The 24888-nt window shown below is 45.7% G+C and overlaps 1 protein-coding gene across 4 annotated transcripts in view; it reads left to right on the forward strand.

Moving 5' to 3' along the window:
* The window catches only part of KIZ (kizuna centrosomal protein), a 352705-nt gene that overhangs the window by 188393 nt on the left and 139424 nt on the right, over positions 1-24888 (forward strand). For all 4 annotated transcript variants that reach the window (XM_063918180.1, XM_063918182.1, XM_063918181.1 and 1 more), the window contains exons 8-9: positions 4257-4392; positions 22948-23083. In XM_063918180.1, the coding sequence (XP_063774250.1) occupies positions 4257-4392; positions 22948-23083 (272 nt within the window). The remainder of the gene's footprint in view (positions 1-4256; positions 4393-22947; positions 23084-24888) is intronic.

Here is a 24888-nt window from a genome sequence, read left to right on the forward strand (position 1 = left end):
TCGAGTGTCCATCCATCTTTGCATGAGATTGTTGGGAAAGATGGTCACCTCATATGAGGCGATCCAGTATGAGAGGTTCCATGCCAGAACATTTCAGTTGGATCTCCTGAGCAAGTGGTCCGGATCACATCTACAGATGCACCGGATGATTCGGCTGTCACCTCAGGCCAGGATTTCCCTCCTGTGGTGGCTACAGTCCTCCAATCTCCTGGAAGGCCAGAGTTCGGGATTCAGGATTGGATCCTCCTCACGACAGATGCAAGTCTAAGGGGATGGGGAGCTGTCACCCAAGGGGCGCAGTTCCAGGGCAGGTGGTCAGCCCACGAAAGCCTCCTTCCGATCAACATTCTGGAACTTCGGGTGATCTACAATGCTCTACTTCAGGCCTCTCCTCTGCTCAGGATTCACGCAATCCAGGTACAGTCGGACAATGCCACGGCGGTGGCATATATCAATCGACAAGGAAAGACAAAAAGCAGAGCCTGCATGCGAGAGGTGTCAAGGATACTCCTCTGGGCGGAAAGAAATGAAAGATCTCTGTCAGCAATCTTCATTCCGGGTGTGGACATCTGGGAAGCGTACTTCCTGAGTTGTCACGATCTCCATTCGGGGGAGTGGGGTCTCCACCAGCAGGTGTTCCAGCAGGTCATTAACCGGTGGGGCTGCCCGCAGATAGACTTGATGGCTTCTCGTCTCAACAAGAAACTTCCCTGGTATTGCTCGTGAACCAGGATCCCTCGGGCGAGGGCAGTGGATGCACTGGCGTCTCCTTGGCCTTACCGGTTGGTCTACCGGTTTCCTCCGATTCCATTGCTCCCAAGGGTTCTAAAGCGAATCAGGAATCAGGGAGTCCAGGCATTTCTGATTGCCCTGGATTGGCCTCGGAGGGCGTGATATGCGGATCTTCTGGAAATGTCTGTTGAAGACCCTTGGCCTCTGCCACTAAGACGCGATCTTCTTCAACAAGGACGTTCATCTACCTGGACTTACGGCTACTTCGTATGACGGCAAGGAGGTTGAGCGGAACATCCTAGCTCACAAGGGCTTTTCCAAAAAGGTTATTGCTACCATGGTTCAGGCAAGAAAACCGGTGACGTCAAAACACTATCATTTCTGGAGGAGATATGTCTCTTGGTGTGAGGAGCACACGTATCCGCCTGCTGAGTTTCACTTGGGACGTTTCTTTCATTTCCTGCAGGCTGGTGTGGATAAAGGCTTACGTCTGGGTTCCATTAAGGTCCAGATTTCTGTTCTCTCTGTTTTCTTCCAGAAGAAATTAACAGTGTTGCCAGAATTTCAGACATTCTTGCAAGGGGTACTTCACATCCAACCTCCTTTTGTGCCGCCTACGGCACCTTGGGATATGAATGTAGTGTTGGATTTTCTACGATCCTCCTGGTTTGAACCTCTGATGACTGTAGATGACAAGTACCTCACGTGGAAAATGGTGATGTTACTGGTCCTGGCTTCTGCTTGACATGTCTCAGAATTGGGGGCCTTGTCGCGTAAACGTCCATACTTGGTCTTTTACGAGGACAGAGCAGAGCTCCGAATTAGACAGCAGTTCCTGTCGAAGGTCTCTGCATTTTACTTGAATCAGCCTGTTGTGATTCCGTCCGGTTCTGGCGCTTCTGCTCCTCTGGAGGCATTGGATGCTGTGCGACCCTTGAAGATCTATGTCAAGAGAACTGCTCGGATCAGAAGGACGTATTCTTTGTTTGTGCTCTATGATGCACAGAAAAAGCGTTGTCCTGCTTCCAAGCAGTCAATTGCTCGTTGGATTAGGCTTACTATTCAACAGGCCTGTGTGTCGGCAGCCTTACCTGTTCCTAAGACTCTGAAGGCCCGCTCTATGAGATCAGTGGGTTCTTCCTGGGCGGCTGCCCGTGGAGTCTCGGCCTTACAACTTTGCCGAGCTGCTACCTGGTCGGGGAAGAACACTTTTTTGTGAAGTTCTACAAGTTTGATACCCTGGCCAAAGAGGATACCCAGTTTGGGCAGGCGATGCTGCTGCAGTCTCTGCACGTTCCCGCCCGTTCTGGAAGCTTTGGGACGTCCCCATCGTATTAGATTCCCCAATATCCCTTATGGATGCTAGAGAAAATAGGATTTTAATTACCTACCGGTAAATCCTTTTCTCGTAGTCTATAAGGGATATTGGGAGCCCGCCTCAGTACGTTGACTTTTCTGCAGGTTCTTGTTATGTGGTTACCTGTTCAGCTGTTGCTGTTGTTGTTAACCAGCCGTTGTTAGTGGTGTGCTGGTATGTAAATCTCACCACTCTTTGTTATCCTATTTCATTCTCTCATATATGTCCTTTCTCATGCATGTTTTCACCGATAACTGCCTGTGGGAGGGGGCATAGAGGGGTGGAGCCAGCACACCCAGTTGAAGAAATTTAAAGTGCACCGGCTCCTTTGGACCCCGCATATACCCCATCGTAGTAGATTCCCCAATATCCCTTGTGGACTAATAGAAAAGGATTTACAGGTAGGTAATTAAATCCTTTTTTTTTTTTTTTTTTTTTTGTCCCCCCACTTAAACCCCAGAGCTGCACAGTGGAAGAGAAAGATATTGATACTAAGCTGTACTGGAAGTTCTACAGGAATCTTTAAAATCGTCTGACTTAGGATCATAAGTGATTAGGGCATAGGTCTGCAAACTCGGTCCTCATTACACCACACAGTGCATGTTTTGCAGGTCTCCTCACAGAATCATAAGTGAAATAATTAACTTCACCTGCGGACCTTTTAAAATGTGTCTGTGAGTAATTAATACACCTGTGCACCTGCTGGGTTACCTGCAAAACATGCACTGTGTGGGGTAATGAGGACCGAGTTTGCAGACCTATGGACTAGGAAATACTAGTATCTTTAATAGGAGGTTTGATTATCTGAACAGAATACCACATTAATTATAGAGGAATCTTTAAAATCCATCTGATTTGAGAAAACCATATATATATATATATATATATGTGTATAAAAGACTTTCTTCAACAATAGGATATCTTTTCTTCTGAATAAGGGACACATTGGGTAATTGGGATCAAAGCCTTGTAATCAAAGCTGATTAAGAGGAAACAATCCTGACGGAGTCGTTATCGAGGAAACGCATTGGGTTATATGATATTGTTGTTCAAAGTGAACCAGAGTGGCTGGCATCAACATGAATGATATCTGTGTTATAATGGCGATTTGATTTATACCATGTGGAAAAAGTTTTAAATTGTGTTTTATTTGAAATTTAATTATTCTATGTTGAATGTTTTTATATCTTTATGCTGGATTTTGAGACTACTTTCTGCACTAGTACCCTCCATCAGTGTGCGTATGCGTTGTCTGTCATGTGTTGTCTGTGATTGCTTTCTGATTACAATCGTGGGATGTGTTTGCTTTTGGGCTTGCAACTAACTCAGAGTCATTCCCATAATCTGTGAAACCCCTGCACTGTGCTTATTCTACTAGGGATTGATCTTTAAGTTCAGTGGGTGCAGGGATGTAATTATTATTAAGTTACTTTTATAATGCCAGCACTTTTCATTGTGCTTTACAATTGGGAACAAAATAGTAATAAAACAAGACTGGGCAAATAACAAAGAGGTCCTACTTGCAAGCTTTCACGCTATAGGATGATAATTACCTCCTCCACATTCAGTATGGTCACCAGCAGAAGGGAGGCAGTGGTATGGGGAACCCAACATGATGACATACTAGTACTGTGTTGTAAAGCAATGTTTCGGTCATGTTTAAAGCTCCAGCCGAGACAGTTACCGTGCTTTACATCACAGTACTACTTGGAAATGACCAAATGCACAAGTTTCTGATCCTATAAATGTATATTTTAGGGGTATATTCACTCGGGTGCGGGTTTATAGAATTGAAAATGTTTCCTATAGCAACCAATCTGATTCTACTTATTATTTATCTATCACATTCCAGAAGATAATGGCTAGCTTGTGATTGGTTGGTATGGGCAACATCTCCACAGCTATAAATCTGCACCTTAGTAAATACACCCGTTTTAGTCTGCTACGTGTATTGTTCTGCAATGCCTAAATACCACAGTTCACAAGGACTTACATACAATGAAAATCTATGTGGGACATCAACATCCATAAGATCGTTACGGTTTATTTTTTTTCCTAAAAGATGCAGAATTAAATCTGAATTTTATTTAGATCACTAATGTCCTCTGTATGTATACAAGATAGTAATCGTATTAGTTTTAGACAGATTGTTTTTTTTGTTTTTCAGGACTATCTCTACATTATTGCGAGAACATCTGCTTGCCCATGTATCTTTCTTGAAAGACCGTGGGATTTTGAAAGGCGATGTTCCAGCAGGTTTTGCCGATGTATTGATGCTGCATGATGAAATGAAATCTCAGCAGGTAGGAGATGCCTATTTTGATAATCAATGTGTCTAGTTATTTTAACAAGTTGGATGTTTCTAACTTTTTTTTCCCCCGTAGAGAGACAAGTCTTCCAAATTTAACCCTTTTTTCCTACAACAGGAGCTTGGAGCATATTGTCCTGTTGTCGGTGAAAGAGATGAAATAAGACAATTTCCACTAATGTTCTGTCCCTCCACGCTTTTCTATATATAATGGGCCTGATTCGGAGTCTGATGTGGATGTCTGCAGACTGCGCATGCGCCTCATACAGTAAACACTGACTTCACATGCTCCGCCCCATGCATACGCATGGTCAGAGATTGATTTATCCGTCTATTGACGGACCACACTATCCGTGAAATAGTTGTTTCTAGGTGGTGGCCAGCGGAACTGTTCCGTCTTTTCAGAGCATTGTGCGCATGTAAGCCGACTTATGTGCTCAATTGCAGTACATGGATGGAGATGGGGAGCCTCTTTCAGCATTGGGTGGGTGCGAGTACAAAAACGAATGATTACTACTGCAGATGCACCAGTTGCATCCAGGTGCGGTATGTTAGGTTGACATGCAGCATGCAGACAGCGACCATGTCAACATTCATCATGTATACATGAATGCTATGTCACCATGATAGAATGTTGACCTAATGTTCTTGATGGCCTATTGGTTACTTACCTGATCCTGGTGGCTGTGGTGCCTCTAGAGTCTTCTGCAGGGTCCCGAAGGTCACGTGCTGAGTGGCTGTTCAGGTAAGTTTTCTCTGACGTCCTAGTGGATGCTGGGGACTCCGTAAGGACCATGGGGAATAGACGGGCTTCGCAGGAGACTGGGCACTCTAAAAGAAAGATTAGGTACTATCTGGTGTGCACTGGCTCCTCCCTCTATGCCCCTCCTCCAGACCTCAGTTAGAATCTGTGCCCGGCCAGAGCTCGATGCACCTAGTGGGCTCTCCTGAGCCTGCTAGTAAAGAAAGTAATGTTAGGTTTTTTATTTTCAGTGAGATCTGCTGGCAACAGACTCACTGCTACGTGGGACCGAGGGGAGAGAAGCAAACGTACCTGTTCACAGCTAGGTTGCGCTTCTTAGGCTACTGGACACCATTAGCTCCAGAGGGTTCGAACACAGGCAAAGGTCCTCGGTCGTCCGTTCCCGGAGCCGCGCCGCCGTCCCCCTCGCAGAGCCAGAAGATCAGAAGTTGGTGATGAAATCGGCGGCTGAAGACTCCTGTCTTCATTAAGGTAGCGCACAGCACTGCAGCTGTGCGCCATTGCTCCCACTGCACACCACACACTCCGGTCACTGTAGGGTGCAGGGCGCTGGGGGGGGGGGAAGGGATTGGGGGGGAGGCCTGGGCAGCAATAAGAATACCTTTGGCATAAAAAAGACACATAATACAGTCTGTGGCTGTATATGTGTAAAACCCCCGCCATTTTTTAGTCAGAAACAGCGGGACAGAAGCCCGCCGCTGAGGGGGCGGGGCCTTCTTCCTCAGCACACCAGCGCCATTTCTCTTCACAGCTCCGCTGGAAGGACGCTCCCCAGGCTCTCCCCTGCAGTCTCCTGGCACTTAGAGGGTAAAAAGAGAGGGGGGGCACATAAATTTAGGCAAAAGGTGTATTGATACAGCAGCTATTGGGAAAAATTCACTTCTGGTAGTGTGTATCCCTGTGTATATAGCGCTGTGGTGTGTGCTGGCATACTCTTTCTCTGTCTCCCCATAGACCTTGTGGGGTCCTGTCCTCAGTCAGAGCATTCCCTGTGTGTGTGCTGTGTGTCGGTACGGCTGTGTCGACATGTTTGATGAGGAGGGTTACGTGGAGGCGGAGCAAGTGCAGATCAATGTGGTGTCGCCCCCGTCAGTGCCGACACCTGATTGTATGGATATGTGGAAGGTCTTAAATGACAATGTAAACTCATTACATAAGAGATTTGATTATGTTGCTGCCGGGGGACAGCCGGGCTCTCAACCCGGGCCTGCCCAGGCGCCTCAGAGGCCGTCAGCGTCTCAAAAACGCCCACTATCTCAGTTGGTTGACACAGATGTCGACACGGAGTCCGACTCCAGCGTCGACGAGGATGAGGCACTATTACAGCCCAAAAGGACTAAGGCCATCCGATACATGATTATTGCAATGAAAAATGTATTACACATTTCAGAGGCTGACCCTGTCCCTGACAAGAGGGTAAATATGTTTGGGGAGAAAAAGCAGCCAGTGACTTTTCCCTCGTCACATGAATTAAATGAGTTATGTGAAGAAGCGTGATCTTCCCCTGATAAGAAAGTGGTGATTTCCAAGAGAATACTAATGGCGTACCCTTTCCCGCCAACGGATAGGTTACGCTGGGAATCCTCCCCTAGGGTTGACAAGGCCCTGACGCGCTTATCTAAAAGAGTGGCCCTGCCGTCTCAGGATACGGCCGCCCTAAAGGAACCTGCGGATAGGAAGCAGGAAGGTATCTTGAAGTCTGTGTATACACACTCTGGTACTCTACTGAGACCGGCTATTGCTTCAGCTTGGATGTGCAGTGCTGTTGCAGCATGGACAGATACTCTGTCAGAGGGGTTGGATACCCTGGACAGGGATACCGTATTGCTAACACTTAGCCATATTAAAGATGTCGTCTTATATATGCGGGATGCCCAGAGGGACATTTGCCTGCTGGGCTCTCGAATAAATGCAATGTCCATGTCTGCCAGGAGGGTCTTATGGACTCGGCAATGGACAGGGGATGCCGACTCTAAAAAAAACACATGGAGGTTTTGCCTTATAAGGGTGAGGAATTGTTTGGGGACGGTCTCTCTGACCTCGTATCCACAGCGACAGCTGGAAAGTCTACTTTCTTGCCACAGGTTTCCTCACAGCCTAAGAAAGCACCGTATTACCAAATGCAGTCCTTTCGTTCTCAAAAAAGCAAGAGAGTCAGAGGTGCATCCTTTCTTGCCAGAGGCAGGGGTAGAGGAAAGAAGCTGCACCATGCAGCCAGTTCTCAGGAACAAAAGTCCTCCCCTGCTTCCACTAAGTCCACCGCATGACGCTGGGGCTCCACAGGCGGAGCCAGGAGCGGTGGGGGCGCGTCTCCGAATTTTCTGCAACCAGTGGGTTCGCTCACAAATGGATCCTTGGGCTATACAAATTGTATCTCAGGGATACAAGCTGGAATTCGAAGTGACGCCCCCTCACCGTTACCTAAAATCCGCCTTGCCAGCTTCTCCCACGGGGAGGGAGATAGTCCTGACGGCTATTCACAAGCTGTACCTCCAGCAAGTGATAATAATGGTACCCCCCCCCCCCCCTTCAGCAGGGAAGGGGTTACTATTCCACACTGTTTGTGGTACCGAAACCGGACGGTTCGGTAAGACCCATTTTAAATTTAAAATCCTTTTACATTTACATGAAAAAGTTCAAGTTCAAAATGGAATCGCTCAGAGCGGTCATTGCCAGCCTGGAAGAGGGGGATTTTATGGTATCTCTGGACATCAAGGATGCGTACTTGCATGTCCCCATTTATCCGCCTCACCAGGAGTACCTCAGGTTTGTGGTACAGGACTGTCGTTACCAATTCCAGACGTTGCCGTTTGGTCTATCCACGGCACCGAGAGTCTTTACCAAGGTAATGGCGGAGATGATGGTACTCCTTCGGAAGCAAGGAGTTACAGTTATCCCGTACTTGGACGATCTCCATATAAAGGCGAGGTCCAGAGAGCAGTTGTTGATCAGCGTAGCGCACTCTCAGGAAGTGTTGCTACGGCACGGCTGGATTCTGAATATTCCAAAGTCGCAGCTGATTCCTACGACGCGTCTGCCCTTCCTGGGCATGATTCTGGACACAGAACAGAAGAAGGTATTTCTCCCGGAGGAGAAGGCTCAGGAGTTAGTGACCATGGTCAGGGATCTCCTGAAACCAAATCAGGTGTCGGTGCATCACTGCACGCGAGTCCTGGGGAAGATGGTAGCGTCATACGAAGCCATTCCTTTCGGCAGGTTCCATGCCAGGATCTTTCAGTGGGATCTGTTGGACAAGTGGTCCGGATCGCATCTTTAGATGCATCGGCTGATCGCCCTGTCCCCGAGGGCCAGGGTGTCTCTTCTGTGGTGGCTGCAGAGTGCTCATCTTTTCGAGGGCCGCAGGTTCGGCATACAGGACTGGGTCCTGGTGACCACGGATGCAAGCCTCCGCGGATGGGGGGCAGTCACTCAGGGAAGAAACTTCCAGGGCTGTGGTCAAGTCAGGAGACTCGTCTGCACATAAACATACTGGAATTAAGGGCCATATACAACGCCCTGAGTCAAGCGGAGCCCCTGCTTCGAGACCAACCAGTGCTGATTCAGTCAGACAACATCACGGCAGTCGCCCATGTAAACCGACAGGGCGGCACAAGAAGCAGGGTGGCGATGGCGGAAGCCACAAGGATTCTTCGTTGGGCGGAGAATCACGTACAAGCTTTGTCAGCAGTGTTCATTCCGGAAGTGGACAACTGGGAAGCAGACTTCCTCAGCAGGCACGACCTCCACCCGGGAGAGTGGGGACTTCATCAAGAAGTCTTCGAGCAGATTGCAAATCGGTGGGAATGGCCACAGGTGGACATGATGGCGTCCCGCCTAAACAAAAAGCTAAAAAAATATTGCGCCAGGTCAAGAGACCTTCAGGCGATAGCTGTGGACGCACTGGTAACTCCGTGGGTGTTCCAGTCGGTATATGTGTTTCCTCCTCTTCCTCTCATACACAAGGTACTGAGAATAGTAAAAAAAAAGAGGAGTGAGAACGATACTCATTGTTCCGGATTGGCCAAGAAGGACTTGGTACCCAGAACTTCAAGAGATGGTCACAGAGGACCCATGGCCTCTGCCTCTCAGACAGGGCCTGTTGCAGCAGGGGCCCTGTCTGTTCCAAGACTTACCGCGGCTGCGTTTGACGGCATGGCGGTTGAACGCCGGATCCTAGCGGAAAAGGGTATACCGGATGAAGTAATTCCTACGCTGATAAGAGCTAGGAAGGATGTGACAGCAAAGCATTATCACCGCATATGGCGGAAATATGTTGCTTGGTGTGAGGCCAGGAAGGCCCTTACAGAGGATTTCCAGTTGGGTCGTTTTCTGCATTTCCTACAGTCAGGTGTGACTATGGGCCTCAAATTAGGGTCCATAAAGGTTCAGATCTCGGCCCTATCCATTTTCTTTCAAAAAGAACTGGCTTCACTGCCTGAGGTTCAGACGTTTGTAAAGGGAGTGCTGCATATTCAGCCTCCTTTTGTGCCACCAGTGGCACCTTGGGATCTTAACGTTGTGTTGGATTTCCTGAAATCCCACTGGTTTGAGCCACTTAAGACCGTGGAGCTAAAATATCTCACGTGGAAAGTGGTCATGCTATTGGCCTTAGCTTCGGTTAGGCGTGTGTCAGAATTGGCGGCTTTGTCATGTAAAAGCCCCTATCTGATCTTCCATATGGACAGGGCAGAATTGAGGACTCGTCCCCAATTTCTCCCTAAGGTGGTATCATCGTTTCATTTGAACCAACCTATTGTGGTGCCTGCGGCTACTAGGGACTTAGAGGATTCCAAGTTGCTGGACGTAGTCCGGGCTTTGAAAATTTATGTTTCCAGAACGGCGGGAGTCAGAAAGTCTGACTCGCTGTTTATTCTGTATGCAGCCAACAAGGTTGGCGCTCCTGCTTCGAAGCAGACTATTGCTCGCTGGATCTGTAGCACGATTCAGCTGGCTCACTCTGCGGCTGGATTGCCGCATCCAAAATCAGTAAAAGCCCATTCCACAAGGAAGGTGGGCTCTTCTTGGGCGGCTGCCCGAGGGGTCTCGGCTTAACAGCTTTGCCGAGCTGCTACTTGGTCGGGTTCAAACACATTTGCTAAGTTCTACAAGTTTGATACCCTGGCTGAGGAGGACCTTGAGTTTGCTCATTCGGTGCTGCAGAGTCGTCCGCACTCTCCCGCCCGTTTGGGAGCTTTGGTATAATCCCCATGGTCCTTACGGAGTCCCCAGCATCCACTAGGACGTCAGAGAAAATAAGAATTTACTCACCGGTAATTCTATTTCTCGTAGTCCGTAGTGGATGCTGGGCGCCCATCCCAAGTGCGGACTTCTTCTGCAATACGTGTATATAGTTATTGCTTACTAAAGGGTTATTGTTATGAGCCATCCGTTGATTGAGGCTCAGTTGTTGTTCATACTGTTAACTGGGTATGGTTATCACAAGTTATACGGTGTGATTGGTGTGGCTGGTATGAGTCTTACCCTGGATTCCAAATCCTTTCCTTGTAGTGTCAGCTCTTCCGGGCATAGTTTCCCTAACTGAGGTCTGGAGGAGGGGCATAGAGGGAGGAGCCAGTGCACACCAGATAGTACCTAATCTTTCTTTTAGAGTGCCCAGTCTCCTGCGGAGCCCGTCTATTCCCTATGGTCCTTACGGAGTCCCCAGCATCCACTACGGACTACGAGAAATAGAATTACCGGTGAGTAAATACTTATTTTATCCCCCTATCCCTAATACCTAACCCTAACCTCACCTCGCAGCCTAACCGGAACTTTCCCGGCGGCGCCTAACCTTAACAGTCAGCATTCTTAATATGGCGACACTTTACATGCCGACATTTCAGATTTTACCATTGTGAACATGCCAGAATTCAGAGCATGTCCACATGGCACATGTCTACATTATGAATGCTTCATGTGTCACTGTCGACCATGTGACTGAATCTATTTCCAGCCTTCCAACCACACTTGTATACAAGTTACTTTTTAATGTAATCTGATACTTGGGGAAAGGATAGACTGTAGACAGCTGATGGATGCCAACACAAGGGCCCTGCACATTTAACGATCTGCCGCCGAGCTGCCCGACGGTGGATACGGCCGACGGGCGACCCGGCGGCGGGGGGGCAGTGACGGGGGGAGTGAAGTTTCTTCACTCCCAAAATCCCCCCCCCCCCCATCACCCGGCTCCATAGAAGTGCAAGCAAATATGGACGAGATCGTCCATATTGGCCTGCATGCACAGCCGACGGGACACCAGCGATGAACGAGCGCGGTGACGCGCATCGTTCATTGCTGTTGCCTCCACACTGCACGATATGAACGGTATCTCGTTCATTAATGAACGAGATCGTTAATATCTTGCAGTCAGATCGCCCAGTGTGTAGGGCCTAATACTTCCTTGCTCAAACTCTCCTCCTCTGTGAGGTCACTGAAAGATGTGTTATAGCATGCTAATTCATTTTACTACAGTTTTATTGCAATTTGTTCAAGGGCCGTTCAGGTATTGGGTTTTAAAAAAATATTACTCTAGTTTGTAATATAGCAGAACTCTGACATTAATTCCACCAATTATTGTATGATTTTTTTTTTTGCACTTATACCAAACAGGATTTCCTTGGAAAGATATATTCCTATAAGATCCCGATGGGTCCTATATATGTCATTAATACAAACTATTATTCTCAATAATTTCAAATTAATACAGAAATTGCCTCCAACCTCAGTTATGGAAAGTACTGCTTTGGTTTATTGTGTCCATTATGTTTCCAGTAATAATTGCATTTTAGCTTTTGGTTTAGAATCTGTGGAACTCTTAACAGAGCAGTGATTTTTCAAATCATAATCAGCGTAAAGTGGCAGAATCCGGTCCCTTATGTGTATCTGTTTTCTACTACTTGTTGACTTATGCGGACCATACATCAGGGTACCGATTCATTGATCCACTGATCAAAAACACTATCGATGATCAGTAATCCATCAGGGAATCAGGAAAATTCTATATTGTAAAAATCCTTCATTTGCCGTTCCCAGCCTTTTTTGGGTCTGGATCAAATATCCGGGAAATACAACATGTTGGATTTCCAGGATCCAGGCTTCAGGGAATCGGGGAAATTGGTTGCTGATGTATGGTCCTCTTTCTTTACTTACACACAGTGATTTGCTGGATACAGTTTTGAGATTACTCATTTCAAATAGTAGGATAGACCCTGTCAGCATTAACATATAGCCATAATTATCTTTATTAGGCTATAGTCTAACCTTATACACCTAACACCAGAAGCAGCAGAATAGCCTCCATGCTAAGAATAACACCTGGGCAATAAATATTAAGGTAAAAATATGAATTTACACCAACCTCTCACCTCCAAGTAATTCCTTCCTCAATCTAGGGCAGTGGTTTCCAAACTTTTTTGAATCACGGCGCCCTAGAATATCAGAATTTTTTTCACGGCACCCCTAGGCCAAAAATGTCTTATTGAGAAATTTAGAAAGAAATATTACATTAAGTAGATCGCGTTTATATGTCATCCTTAGGGTCAGTTGTGTGGTGAGGGACAAGATTTGCTTCTGTTTGGCCAAATATTTTATGACTGGCAGCCACCAGCACTGGTTTGGCCTATTATATTGACCATGAATAATTTGAATTGGCCCTGGACCACCAACCCAGGGCACCCCAGCAAGTGTCCCGGGGCACCCCAGGGAGCCACAGCACACAGTTTGGGAACCTCTGATCTAGGAAAAAGCTGGTACCCCTGCAGATGGTCCTCTCATTCGGTAGCGCTGTATCAATGTAGGTGCTACGCAGGATCCAGAATAACGAGAAGCAGGATGAATTGCTCTTAGATGTACCCACTCTGAGTATGACTTTAGTAATTTAATCAACAAGGAATCAGTTTGCAGATTACTCCGTTCCTATGCTAAATTATACAGCACTACTCTAAGCAAAAGCCCCTATGCAAAAGGCAAAAAGGAGTGATCTTGTTGATTGCAGAGAAGCAGGCCACTATATAGACTACTACTTTAGGCAGTACTTTTGTAAGATTAAAAAAAACTCCATTACGTCTATATTTGATTATTTTGCTCTATATGGGACACTGCCCTACATCCCACAATGTAAAACTGAAGCATCTTCTTTGCATTAGTGGCCACAATGAATGCAGTAGGTTACAGCACATAACCTAGACATGCATATACCTGTACTGCTTATATTTGTAAACATAAAGCAATAATACTCTTATAGGCCCTACACATTTGCCGATATTCTGAAAGATATGAACGAGAACTCGTTCATATCTTTCAGTGTGGAGACTCCAGCGATGAACGATGCGCGGCCCCGCGCTCGTTCATCGCTGATCTCCCGTCGGCTGTGCATGCAGGCCAATATGGACGATCTCGTCCATATTTGCCTGCACTTCAATGCAGCTGGGTGACGGGGGGAGTGAAGAAACTTCACTCCCCCCGTCACTGCCCCCCCGCCGCCGGGTCGCTCGTCGGCCGTATCGGCCATCGGGCACCTCGGCGGCGCAGCGCCGAGTGTGTAGGGCCCCTTACTGTTGTTGCGGTTTAAAAAATGTTTAATTTACATAACAAAAATGTGACTATTTATAATTAGGATTTTAGAAGCGACCATTTCATAACCTTGTCAGAGTCATAACAAAGCATAAGTCTTATTGCAAAATACAATTACAGGCATATGTATTTGTATCAGTTACAGAGTAAAGTGCAAGCCCGGATACATGGATGTGTCTCCCTTTCAGATTTCTGGAAAGTAGGAATAATGAGCGGAATTCAGAACCATTCAGAATCATTAATCTATTTATGCATATATCATTCTATTGTACTATTGCATGGTTTCACTTTCATTTGTATTTTTAGTTTGACATTGTCGTCAAATAGCTTATTAAAGTGTTCTCCACTTTGTAATAGATTAGCCTTAGAGAATGTTCCTAACTAAGGGAGTAACCTTGGAAAATGCGAGTCAAATTAACCTTGTTTTGTTGTATTATGAAAGCACCTTGGCAGAAGTGAAATGTCTAGAAGTAAGCAAGTATATTTCATTCTATTATGGCAGATGCTTGTCTTACTAGGCGTGTGTAATGTGGTTTAATTATCAGGAGTATGAAATTCTGATCATACCTGGGATGAAACACTCTATCTTTGTTTAAAGTGCTTTTTTTTATTCTTTTTATTCTTGCATACTAAGAATTTACAGTTTTATTTGTCATCTGTTATGACCTTCATTTAAGTGATAAAGATTTAATCCATATACATTTTTTTTAGTTTTATAAAAAAAGGTTTCTTTTATATAATTTTAATTAAAAGAGCACCATTATACATTTAAACCAAACCGCATATGACTTTTGTGATACTTCACGAACAATTATGTTTCTACAAAAAAGCGGAATAGTAAATGAGGTGAGAATGCAAGTTGTATCACATACACTATTGATCTCCAAATTGTATTAAGCTTATCATTTAAGATCAATGTAAAGCATCATGGCTTCACTCCTGTTGCTCTGGTGTCTGGATGTGATCCCTTTGGCATCACCCTGTGGCAAAACAATAACGTTGTAACAACAAAACATATGTAGCCTAGTGTTATAGTAATCTTGTGTTTACAGAGATTTTATTTTGCCATGTGTAAAAAAAAAAAAAAATGACACCTGATTAGTTGGCCATGCCACCATCCAATCACTTGACACTATTCTCTTCAACACAGTCCTTCCAGCTTTGCGCAGTCTCCAGAAATACCTGCCTACAGCGTACTTGTTGTGGTTGGTTATAGAGGTCATGGTTCTTATTCCAGGGTAGTTACCCCTACTGAAACCTCGTCCGGGGGCAAGCATTGCTAACTAATCCCCTCTATTACATCAAAACCAGGTGCAAGTGGATGCTATTTGTCTTTGCATTTCCTAAGAGTAGACAGTGGTTAGAGGAATCCGACCTTCTCTTTACACCACTGGCTCACTAAGTATTGAGCATATGATTTGGTACTGTGACATTGATTCACTAGCAATCTGCTTTCAGCCTACTATTCAACTTTTTTCTTGCCAATTAGTGACTATGCACCTAGTTACTATTGGAGTGTACTGTAGTTTGTCATCAACCTTTACAAGATTGTCACTTGTTTCTCACACAATGATGCATCCTCATTAGCCAGAATGTTCTGAATTAAATCAAGTAGATAAACCTAAGCTGATATAAATTTAGCCCCAGCCCTACCGCCTTCCTCCATTGCAGCTTTAAGTGGTTACAAGAGCATCAAGGCAAACATCTGACCGGTTGCTATGGGTACAGCATCTCTTTCTTGTGCGCTAATTGGCTTCTCTAATGTAAGTGGGAATTTGACTTGGATTGAATATGGAAAGCTGATGCACATTCGGGGTAATTTATCAAGCAGTGACTTTTTCACCAAATGTATCAAAGTAAAATAGCCACAGAAAATATTATTTTTGAAATGTGATACAATTTACCATTCCGATTTGTTTGTTTTTTATTAAAGGAATACAAAAAAATCTAGATACATTATCTTTCTGTTGCACAATAGAAAACCCACCCAATAAAGAGCTGGATGTGACAGGTAAGACAGCTGATAGCATTGCTGTCTTGTCTGATGTAATAATTTTTTAAATTAAAAGAGAAGATCCCCTCCCCCCACACTTCCTGAACAAGCTGTACTCTTATATCTAGGAATGACCGATGTGCATGGCACCCATTCAGTGTCATCATTATTAGGCAAATTACCAACACAGTCTTGCTCTGTTAGGACTCAGAAACATCTAATAATGGCCCTCATTCCGAGTGGTTCGCTCGCTAGCTGCTTTTAGCAGCCGTGCAAACGCTAAGCCGCCGCCCTCTGGGAGTGTATCTTAGCTTAGCAGAAGTGCGAATGAAAGGATCGCAGCGCTGCTACAAAAAAAAATTGTGCAGTTTCAGAGTAGCTCGAGACCTACTCCTAACTTGCGATCACTTCAGACTATTTAGTACCTGTTTTGACGTCACAAACACGCCCTGTGTTCGGCCAGCCACTCCTGCGTTTTTATCTGGCACGCCTGCATTTTTACACACTCCCCGAAAACGGTCAGTTACCACCCACTTCCTGTCAATCACTCACCGATCAGCAGTGCGACTGAAAAGCATCGCTAGACCTTGTGTAAAACTGCATCGGCTTTTGTGAAAGTATGTCGCGCGTGCGCACTGCGCACCATATGCATGCGCAGAAGTGCCGATTTTTAGCCTGAACGCTGCGCTGCGAACGAAAGCAGCTAGCGATCAACTCGAAATGAGGGCCAATATTGGTGATCAGTAATCAATTTTTTTTTTATTTTTTTTTAACTTGTGTAGTTTTTTATTAGAGTTTTTCTCACAGGGAAAAAACAACAACAACAACAACATTAAATACAGAACAAAACCAGAACAACAAACAAAACAAAGAAAAGATTACAGGAAAAATACAGTAATTAATACCATCTGTGTCACAGTGTCACATAGAAAAAGATAATAAGTGTCACAGCAACATCGCAAATTCAAATATGAAGCCTCAATTAGTCAGAGAATAGTGCTCCAGCTGTAGCCAGACGGGAGGTATTCCACCTATCCCACTTGCTAAAGTAATGGGGTAGGGTCCCTCTAGACCTATGTGTAAACCTCTCATGTCCTGACACCTCATTTACTAGGGCTCGCCATTTATACACACTGGGGGAAGAAGTAGCAAACCAGTTACGCGCTATAATCACCTTAGCTAAGGTAGTCAGGCAAAGAACATATTTGTATAGGGCCGGGCAGTAGGATTCCTCTAAGTCTAGCGCAAACATACATATAGTAGAAGAGAGGGGGGGCAGCGTAGGTTTAGTGAGCAGAATGTCCGCCCAAACTGCTTCCCAAAAGGCATGTACAGTGGGGCACAGCCATAATAGGTGCCAAAAAGTAGATTCAAGGGCACCACATCTGGGGCAGGTACTATCAGGCCGTAGGCCTGCTTTATACAAAGAAACTGGAGTTCTGTATGTCCTATGCAGAACAAAGAAATAAACCTGCTGATATTTGATACACTGAGTAGAGTATTTAAGTGAGCTCAACACCTGTAGCCACTGGTCATCTGCAATTGAGCCAATGTCTTGTTCCCATTTAAGTTTAAGTTGGTCAAATATATTCGGACAGATGTGGGCATTAAGACTACCATATAAAATGGAAACTTGGTGTCTTGCACCCAAATTCCTAACCATATCTTTAATCGGGGAGTCAGAAATGGGCGGGGGCGAGGTCCCAAACTGTGCCTGCACCGCATGGCGGAGCTGTAGATAGTGATAAAAGGATCTATTGGATATTTCAAGCTCCTCCTTCAGTTGTGCGAAAGACTTGAAAACACCATTATCATACAGTTGCGAGACTGTGGTAAGGCCCGCCCCAATCCATATGTTGTCCTGTGAGAGCTGCAACAACTCCCTATATCCTGGATTGAACCAAAGTGGCGTGTCAGAGTCTGTGCCTTGCCATGAATAATAGGAGTGAGCCTGACGTCACACAAGTAGCAATTGACGGAGTAAAGGAGGAAGACCAGCAGTAGAAGAGGCAGAAAGAAGAAACTTAAGAGGGGAGAAATGAGACCCCACACACTCGGCAAATAATCTCTCAAACGTGAGACTATCCCTACTGAGTATCCAATTAGACAGATGTGCAAGTTGAGCAGCTATATAATAGGCCCGGAGATTGGGAAAGCCCAAACCTCCATCCGATTTAGCCCTAACCAGAGCTCTCAGGGCAACCCTAGGCGTTTTGTCGCCCCAAACAAAGGAGGAAAGCACACTATCAATGTTAGTGAAAATTTTCTTGGGGATATAAGTAGGAGAGTGCTGCAATAGATAAAGATACTTTGGTTGCATCACCATCTTGATCAGGTTAATGCGACCCGTGACAGTAAGGGGAAGCTTCTTCCATACATGAACCCGTCGCTTCAGATCCACCGTGACCTGGTCAATGTTTTGATGTACAAAAGACTTAACATTAGGAGTGATCCAGACACCAAGATACTGAAAGCGAAGGGTCCAGGCCAAGGAGGACACATCTGGCAACGGGTCAGGAAGAATACCAGATATGGGAAAGACATTAGATTTATTCCAGTTGACAGTCAGGCCGGAGTAAAGGCCAAAAGTATCAACAATACCCAGGAGGGAGGTCATGGAAGCATCAGGGTCTCTGAGGAACAAGAGCATGTCATCGGCATATAATGCAATAACATCCTCATGTCCGTCAATAGTGATGCCCCTAACATCAGGGGACGCTCTGATGAAACATGCCAATGGCTCTACAGCCAGGGCAAAAAGGGCAGGGGAGAGTGGGCAGCCCTGTCTAGTACCACGGGACAAAGCAAATGGGGACGTCACATAGCCATTGACAGATATTCGAGCCACGGGGGAGGAATAGAGTAATTGTACCCAGCGTATGAATTTGGGGCCAAAAGCAAACCGTCTAAGGACTTCCCACAAATACTCCCATTCTACAGAGTCGAAGGCCTTGGCAGCATCCAAGGAAACCACCACAGCCCCCGACTCGGGCCGGTCCCCCATCTGCAGGTGACAAAACAGTCGCCTCAAATTTTGGAGGGTGGACTTGCCTGGCATAAATCCTGTCTGATCATCATGAATGATCGAGGTGATAACACTATTGAGTCTAAGTGCCAGAATTTTGGCCAAAATCTTGACATCAGTAGGTAGCAATGAGATCGGGCGGTAGGACTCCGGGGCCGTAGGGTCTTTACCCGGTTTAAGGATCACCACAATAATAGCTTCGGACATAGAGGGAGGTAGACGAGCACCCTCCATCAATGCATTAAAGAGAGTCAAAAGATAGGGGACAAAGTATGCACGATATTGACTATAAACTTCAACCAGTATACCGTCGCTACCCGGGCCCTTTTTATTAGGGAAGGAGGCAATAGCAGCCTCAACCTCCTCTGGGGTGATATTAGCATCCAAAATATCTACAGATTGTTGGGACAGCTGCGGCAGGGCAATGTCTGAAAGATATTGCTGTAGTTGATTGGGGGTATAGGTGACCCTAGAGGCATACAACGAAGAATAAAAGGACTGGAAAACCTGGGCTATTTCAGGAGTGGCATATACCATTTCACCCTGAGTATCACAGACCTGCTGAATGGAACCCCCCGTTCTCTCTCCCCGAGCCAGAAAGGCCAAGTAACTACCCCCCGTGTCCGATTGCGAGTAGAGGGTGTGCTGGGAGAAAAGTAATTTGCGCCTTGATTTATCAAGCAAGTGGTCAGACCAGGCTTTCCTGGCCAAATCCCATCTTGCCCGATCACCAAGGGTCCTAGTAGTGAGGTAAGCAGACTCGGATTGGGAACAGGCAAGCTCCAGGCGCATCTCTTCCTCCCTACTAGATTTCTTGACATTAGCTATTTGTCGTATGAAGGAGCCCCGTAGTGAAGCTTTAAATGTGTCATGCTTAACCAATGGATCAGAACAGGACGCATTATGAACTTCAAAATCACTCCATTCATTAAGCAAGGCCTCGTGGTCAGTCAGCAAGGTCAACCAGAAGGGATTCAATTTCCAGAGTTTAGCCCCACAGGCAGGTACAGAATCTAGGACCACCAGCACAGGTGAGTGATCCGAGATTCCCCTCTGAAGGTACTGGACATCCAGTATTCTAGCAGTGAGATCAGGGGAGACGAGGGCCAAGTCTATTCTCGAGAACGAGTGAAAGCTGGCCGAGTGGCAGGAGTATTGGAGTTGTTTAGGGTGTCTCAACCTCCAAATATCCAGGAGTCCAAGCTCGGAAACCAACCTCGCGAACGGAGTGGGGGACGGGGAGGCAGAGGGTAGAGAAGGGGGAAGTTCAGCCCACCTATCTAAAACTTTATCCAAAACATTATTGAAATCACCGATGCAAAGGACCGGAGCTGAGGGAGAAGTATCAAGAAACGACATTGCCTGCCTGAGTACCTCATTATTGTAGGGGGGAGGGACATAGTCATCAAGTATGTGTAAAAGTGTACGGTTAACATAGGCCCTAAGAAATACATACCTGCCATATTGGTCAATTTGGCTATGAACTAAATGGAAATTAACAGACTTCCGCACCAAAACTGAAACCCCCCTGGAGTTAGCAGAGAAGGTGGATTGATAGGAGAGACCCACCCAGGGCTTCCTGAGAGGCAAGGTTCTAGTACCAACTAGGTGCGTTTCGGAGAGGCATATGATATCTGCCCTATACTTTCTCACCTGAGATAAAACCAGAGCCAGCTTAATGCGGTCATTCAGGCCCCTCACATTCCAGCCGAGTATGCGGAGTCCATCAACCCCTGCAGCCATGGATACAAAAGAGAAAGGACAGAAGGAGAAAAGAGGCAAGGGGCAAATACGGAGAGGCAGGAGAAGAGGGAAATCCAAAGCAAGCAAGGCGCGCAAAAGAGAGGAACCCATAACGTAGAGGGGGAAGGAGCAAAGGGATCACTACGGCCCCCCGCCAGCACACAGGCAGAGCATACGGAGAGCAGAAGGCATACATAGAAGAAATCATGGACACATTACAGTTCGAGAAAAAAAAATAGCACAGTGACACATGAAGCAATACATGTACAAAAAGAAGAACAAACCCAGAACATCCCAAACCCCCCCCCTCCCTGCATATCCATCCCAAAACTAGACACGCCTGGATCCCGAAAAAACCCTAACTAAACTAAGGCTGAGAACCTATAACAACCCTAGGGAGTAGAGACAACTAATGCCTCTACAAAAAGGCTATATCCTAGCATTCAGCTCCTAGAAATAAAGATCATTCCCGCTACATGGTTAGGAGGAGTACAAAACCCAGCAGTCAATGCGACCTCTGAGGGAGAAACAGTCCTTAAATAAGGGGCCTGGGTCTGCGCTCCAGCCAGGCCTCCGCCTCTTGAGGGGTATTGAAGAAGTGTGTGGAGCCATCATACACCACCCTTAAACGTGCCGGAAACAACATGGCATATTGAATTTGATGGTCACAAAGCTTTCTTTTGACCTGAAGGAACTGCGTACGCGACTTCTGGACACCTACGGCAAAGTCTGGGTAAACAGAAATATCATGGTTGTCAAATTTCAAAGGACCCTGTGTGCGGGCCAGCCGTAGGACCGCATCCCGGTCCCTGTAATGTAGAAAACGGGCTATGAAAGTGTGTGCAGGTGCGCCCGGGGGAGGAGCCCTGGCAGGCAATCGATGGGCCCTCTCCACAGAGAACTGAGGACCAAAGTCATCGCGTTGAAATAGGCGGAGAAGCCATGTTTCGAGGAACGATTCTGGGGAGGAGCCCTCTGCTCTCTCCGGGAGGCCCACAAAGCGAACGTTATTACGACGCAGTCTTCCTTCAATATCGGAGAGCTTCGCCTTAACTGCCGACATCTGGGTTGTGAGGTTGGAAACTGTGTCTTTAAGAGGATTGGTGACGTCTTCTAGGTCGGAGATACGGTGCTCCGCCTCCCCCACCCGTTCACGAATCTTTTGCATGTCATGCCTGATTAAAGTGATATCCACCTGTACTTGGCCAATTTTATCCATGACTCTGTGCTCGGACGTGGATATGGCTAAGAGAATTTGCTGTGTCGACTGAGACGTGTCGTCTTCACGAGGTGGTGATCCAGAGGGGGATGGGGGAGCAGCACCCCGGGTGGGTTGGGAGGAGGATTGAGAGCCTCTAGCATATTTCTCAAGTTTAGCAGCAGCGGTAGCAGCAGCAGCACTGCCCCCACGTACCATGATGGGACACGGGTGGAACACGGGTGCAGAAAGAGGGCTCCCTCAGCAATGATATAGAATAAACAATACGTGCTCACCATAGGCTGTAAAATCCCCAGGACTCCAGAGTCTCACGCAGGTGAATAAACCCAGGCAAGGAAAAGGAAATCTTTAGTGCCAGTAGTCAGGCAGTATAATCAACAGCAGGCTTTTGAGTGGACCCTCCTAGAGAGTAGTGTAGATATGGAAGCGTCACCCAGCAGTGTGGGTAGAGCAGGATAGCTGCAGGTATCCAGGCAGCCCCGCAGGCAGAGTAGTGCAGACTGGGAGGCTCCGACCAGCAGTGCAGAGAGGCAGGGGATGTGAGGAGGGACGGTCCGTGCAGGCAGATGCACCCCCGCACCGTCAGCAATTATCACCGCCACAGAGGGACATGCAGTCCGCCAGACGCAAGGTGGAAGGAGACAGGGACACACACCGACCTCCGGTCCAGCAGAAAACAGCAGAGGGTGCGAGTGAAGGGAGCTCCGTCCCAGCGCGGCTCCGGCCTCCGCTGTTAGTTCCCAAGATGGCGCCGGGCGGAAGGAGTGAGGCCGAGCGGTGTAGGCCGCGACTCGTCCAGCGGCTTCCCAGGGCAGAAACACAGTCCCGCAGACCCCTCAACATGAGCAGGGTCAAAAGCCACAACGCGTGAGCCGGGTCAGTAGCAGCCACGAGCGGGGGAATCAGGATATATAAAGCAGGATAGACGGAGCTCTAACTCCTAGCTTCCTACTCCATGCTCGGCCAAGCCACGCCGCCTCGAAACAGAGTAATCAATTTATTTAACTTCTGTATTCAGATTTTCAAAGATGTGATGTGACTGCTCAAATAAAGGCACTATCTTGCTTTAGTTTATAAAAATATTAACTTTTATTTATGCTTGTGCATTATAACTTGCAAAAAAAAAACCGGGGATATGCAAGTCTACACAACAAAGTCACATTTTGTTTGTATGACAGTGTGCAAGTTTTGTTGTCTGTGGAACCTTTTATAGTTGTTCCTTTCTTGTCTCTATAGGGTAACCCCCACACTAATAGAGATGAGAGAGATTCCCGCAAGTCGGCACAGAGCTGCATTTTTCCAAAGAAGGACCAAACTATTGATGAACAGTGCAAACGTACAGAACATGAAGGCCGTAGAAACACAAAGCAATGTAAGTATTCATTCTAAAGGCAGAATCATTTTCTTTTGACATTAATCACCCTATAGGAAAAATGACACTATTTGTTGGGCTACTCTTGCTAAATGTGACTTGCGATCATCAGAAAGACCATTGGGCACATTTATACTGCAGATTGATCTGCTTTTTCCTGTGATGTAATAGAAGAAAAAAAACCTTTGTTTTTCATATGTTTGGAGTGCTAGGTTCCTCGTTGTGTATATATGTGGGAGATATGAATATTATGCAAAAACGTACATTCAAAATCACTGCCTATCTGACATTCGCAATGGAAGAAAAAAATGATGTCTGAGATATTGCTATAATTATTATTCCTTATTTAGCAACACCAAATGTCCGTAACGCCGTAAAGAGAAATGGTGTGAGAGTTGCAAGGAAATAGTAGTTGCTTGTGAAAGTTTCTTAAAATGTCAAGAAAGTTAATTAAGTTCCTAATCCCATTACTTTCTCATAAATACATTAACTAGCAGTTCAGTTTAAATCAACGATCAAGCATAGCTTATTAAACATGCATCTGATAGTCATTGTTAGCAATTCACTAACAAATCATTAACTTCTTTGCAAAATCTCTCTGGAGGACAGACAAGATGGTGATCAGTCACACTTACAGAGCTTTCACCATGTCATGTGATGGCAGGGGGAGGGGTGAAGTAGGTGGGTGGGTCTACATAGCACACCGAGCTTAGAGGGGAACTACAAATTCTCTCTGCTCATTACATCATTTGCTATGTTACTGTGGTTGCCTTGACATGTGGAGAACTGTAAATGGTCACTAATAACCTGAAGCAAACCAATGAAAAATGTTTATTAACAAGATTATTTTTATATCCTGCAAGAGTGATTGTTTTTCTATGGATTGCTGCATTTATTAGGTTTTTTTTTCAGAAGAGATGTTTGAGTGATCAGTTTGTTGTAAGCAAATTATGTGCAGCACTTTTATTGATATATTTGTTTGTTATGCAAAACAAAAATCTATTTTGCGCTATAAATTAGTAGAGTATTCTGCATTAGGTACATTCTGTTAGAAATGTTACCTACTCTGAAAATAGAGTGGTGTAATATACAAAAAGGACCATGTGTCTATTACTTATATTAACATATAAAAAATCCAACAAGTAAGGAGGATTATTCTCCACCAAATTGACAATTTTAGGGACCAGTTTCTTACATACCTGCAAACAGCCCTGGATTTTGTAGCCAAAATGGCATTTGGAAAAGGGACACAGATTGGGTGGGGCAGGGTATAATTTTGTCTTTGAGCTCTTATGCTTTGACATAATTTTAAACAGTATCAGCATACACATTTACAAACAGGAAGTTGCTACTAGTTTTGGGGCTTGTGCCAGCCTCTGGTTCCTGCTTTGTGCCCAGTACACACTTCCTGTAGATCCTGGGCACCCATTAGCAACATCCATAGCATTCAATTTAAAAAATAAAAAAATATTTACTATTCTCTCAAAATCCTGATACCCATTCTAGATGTCACACTACATGACCAGCAAAATGTACACAGTCCCCAAAAAGGAACAAGTCCCACCCAGCCTTATCCTCATACATTTTCTAAGGATTTCTGCATGTTTTTCCTTTGCCTCTAAAACGTACATGAATTTGATTCTAGTCCCTATGACTGCAGCAGACCTTGTACAGAGTACATACAGTACATTTGGATTTTTTTATATTTGGAAAAACTAGCTGGTTAATTTTAATTCTAGAGTTTACTGATTGCATAAAAGTAGTTTTGGGATAATTTATAGATTTTTTTTTTTTTAAGGGGAATG

The sequence above is a fragment of the Pseudophryne corroboree genome, chromosome 4 (genome assembly GCF_028390025.1).
Source record: "Pseudophryne corroboree isolate aPseCor3 chromosome 4, aPseCor3.hap2, whole genome shotgun sequence".
NCBI classification, from domain to species: Eukaryota; Metazoa; Chordata; class Amphibia; order Anura; family Myobatrachidae; genus Pseudophryne; species Pseudophryne corroboree.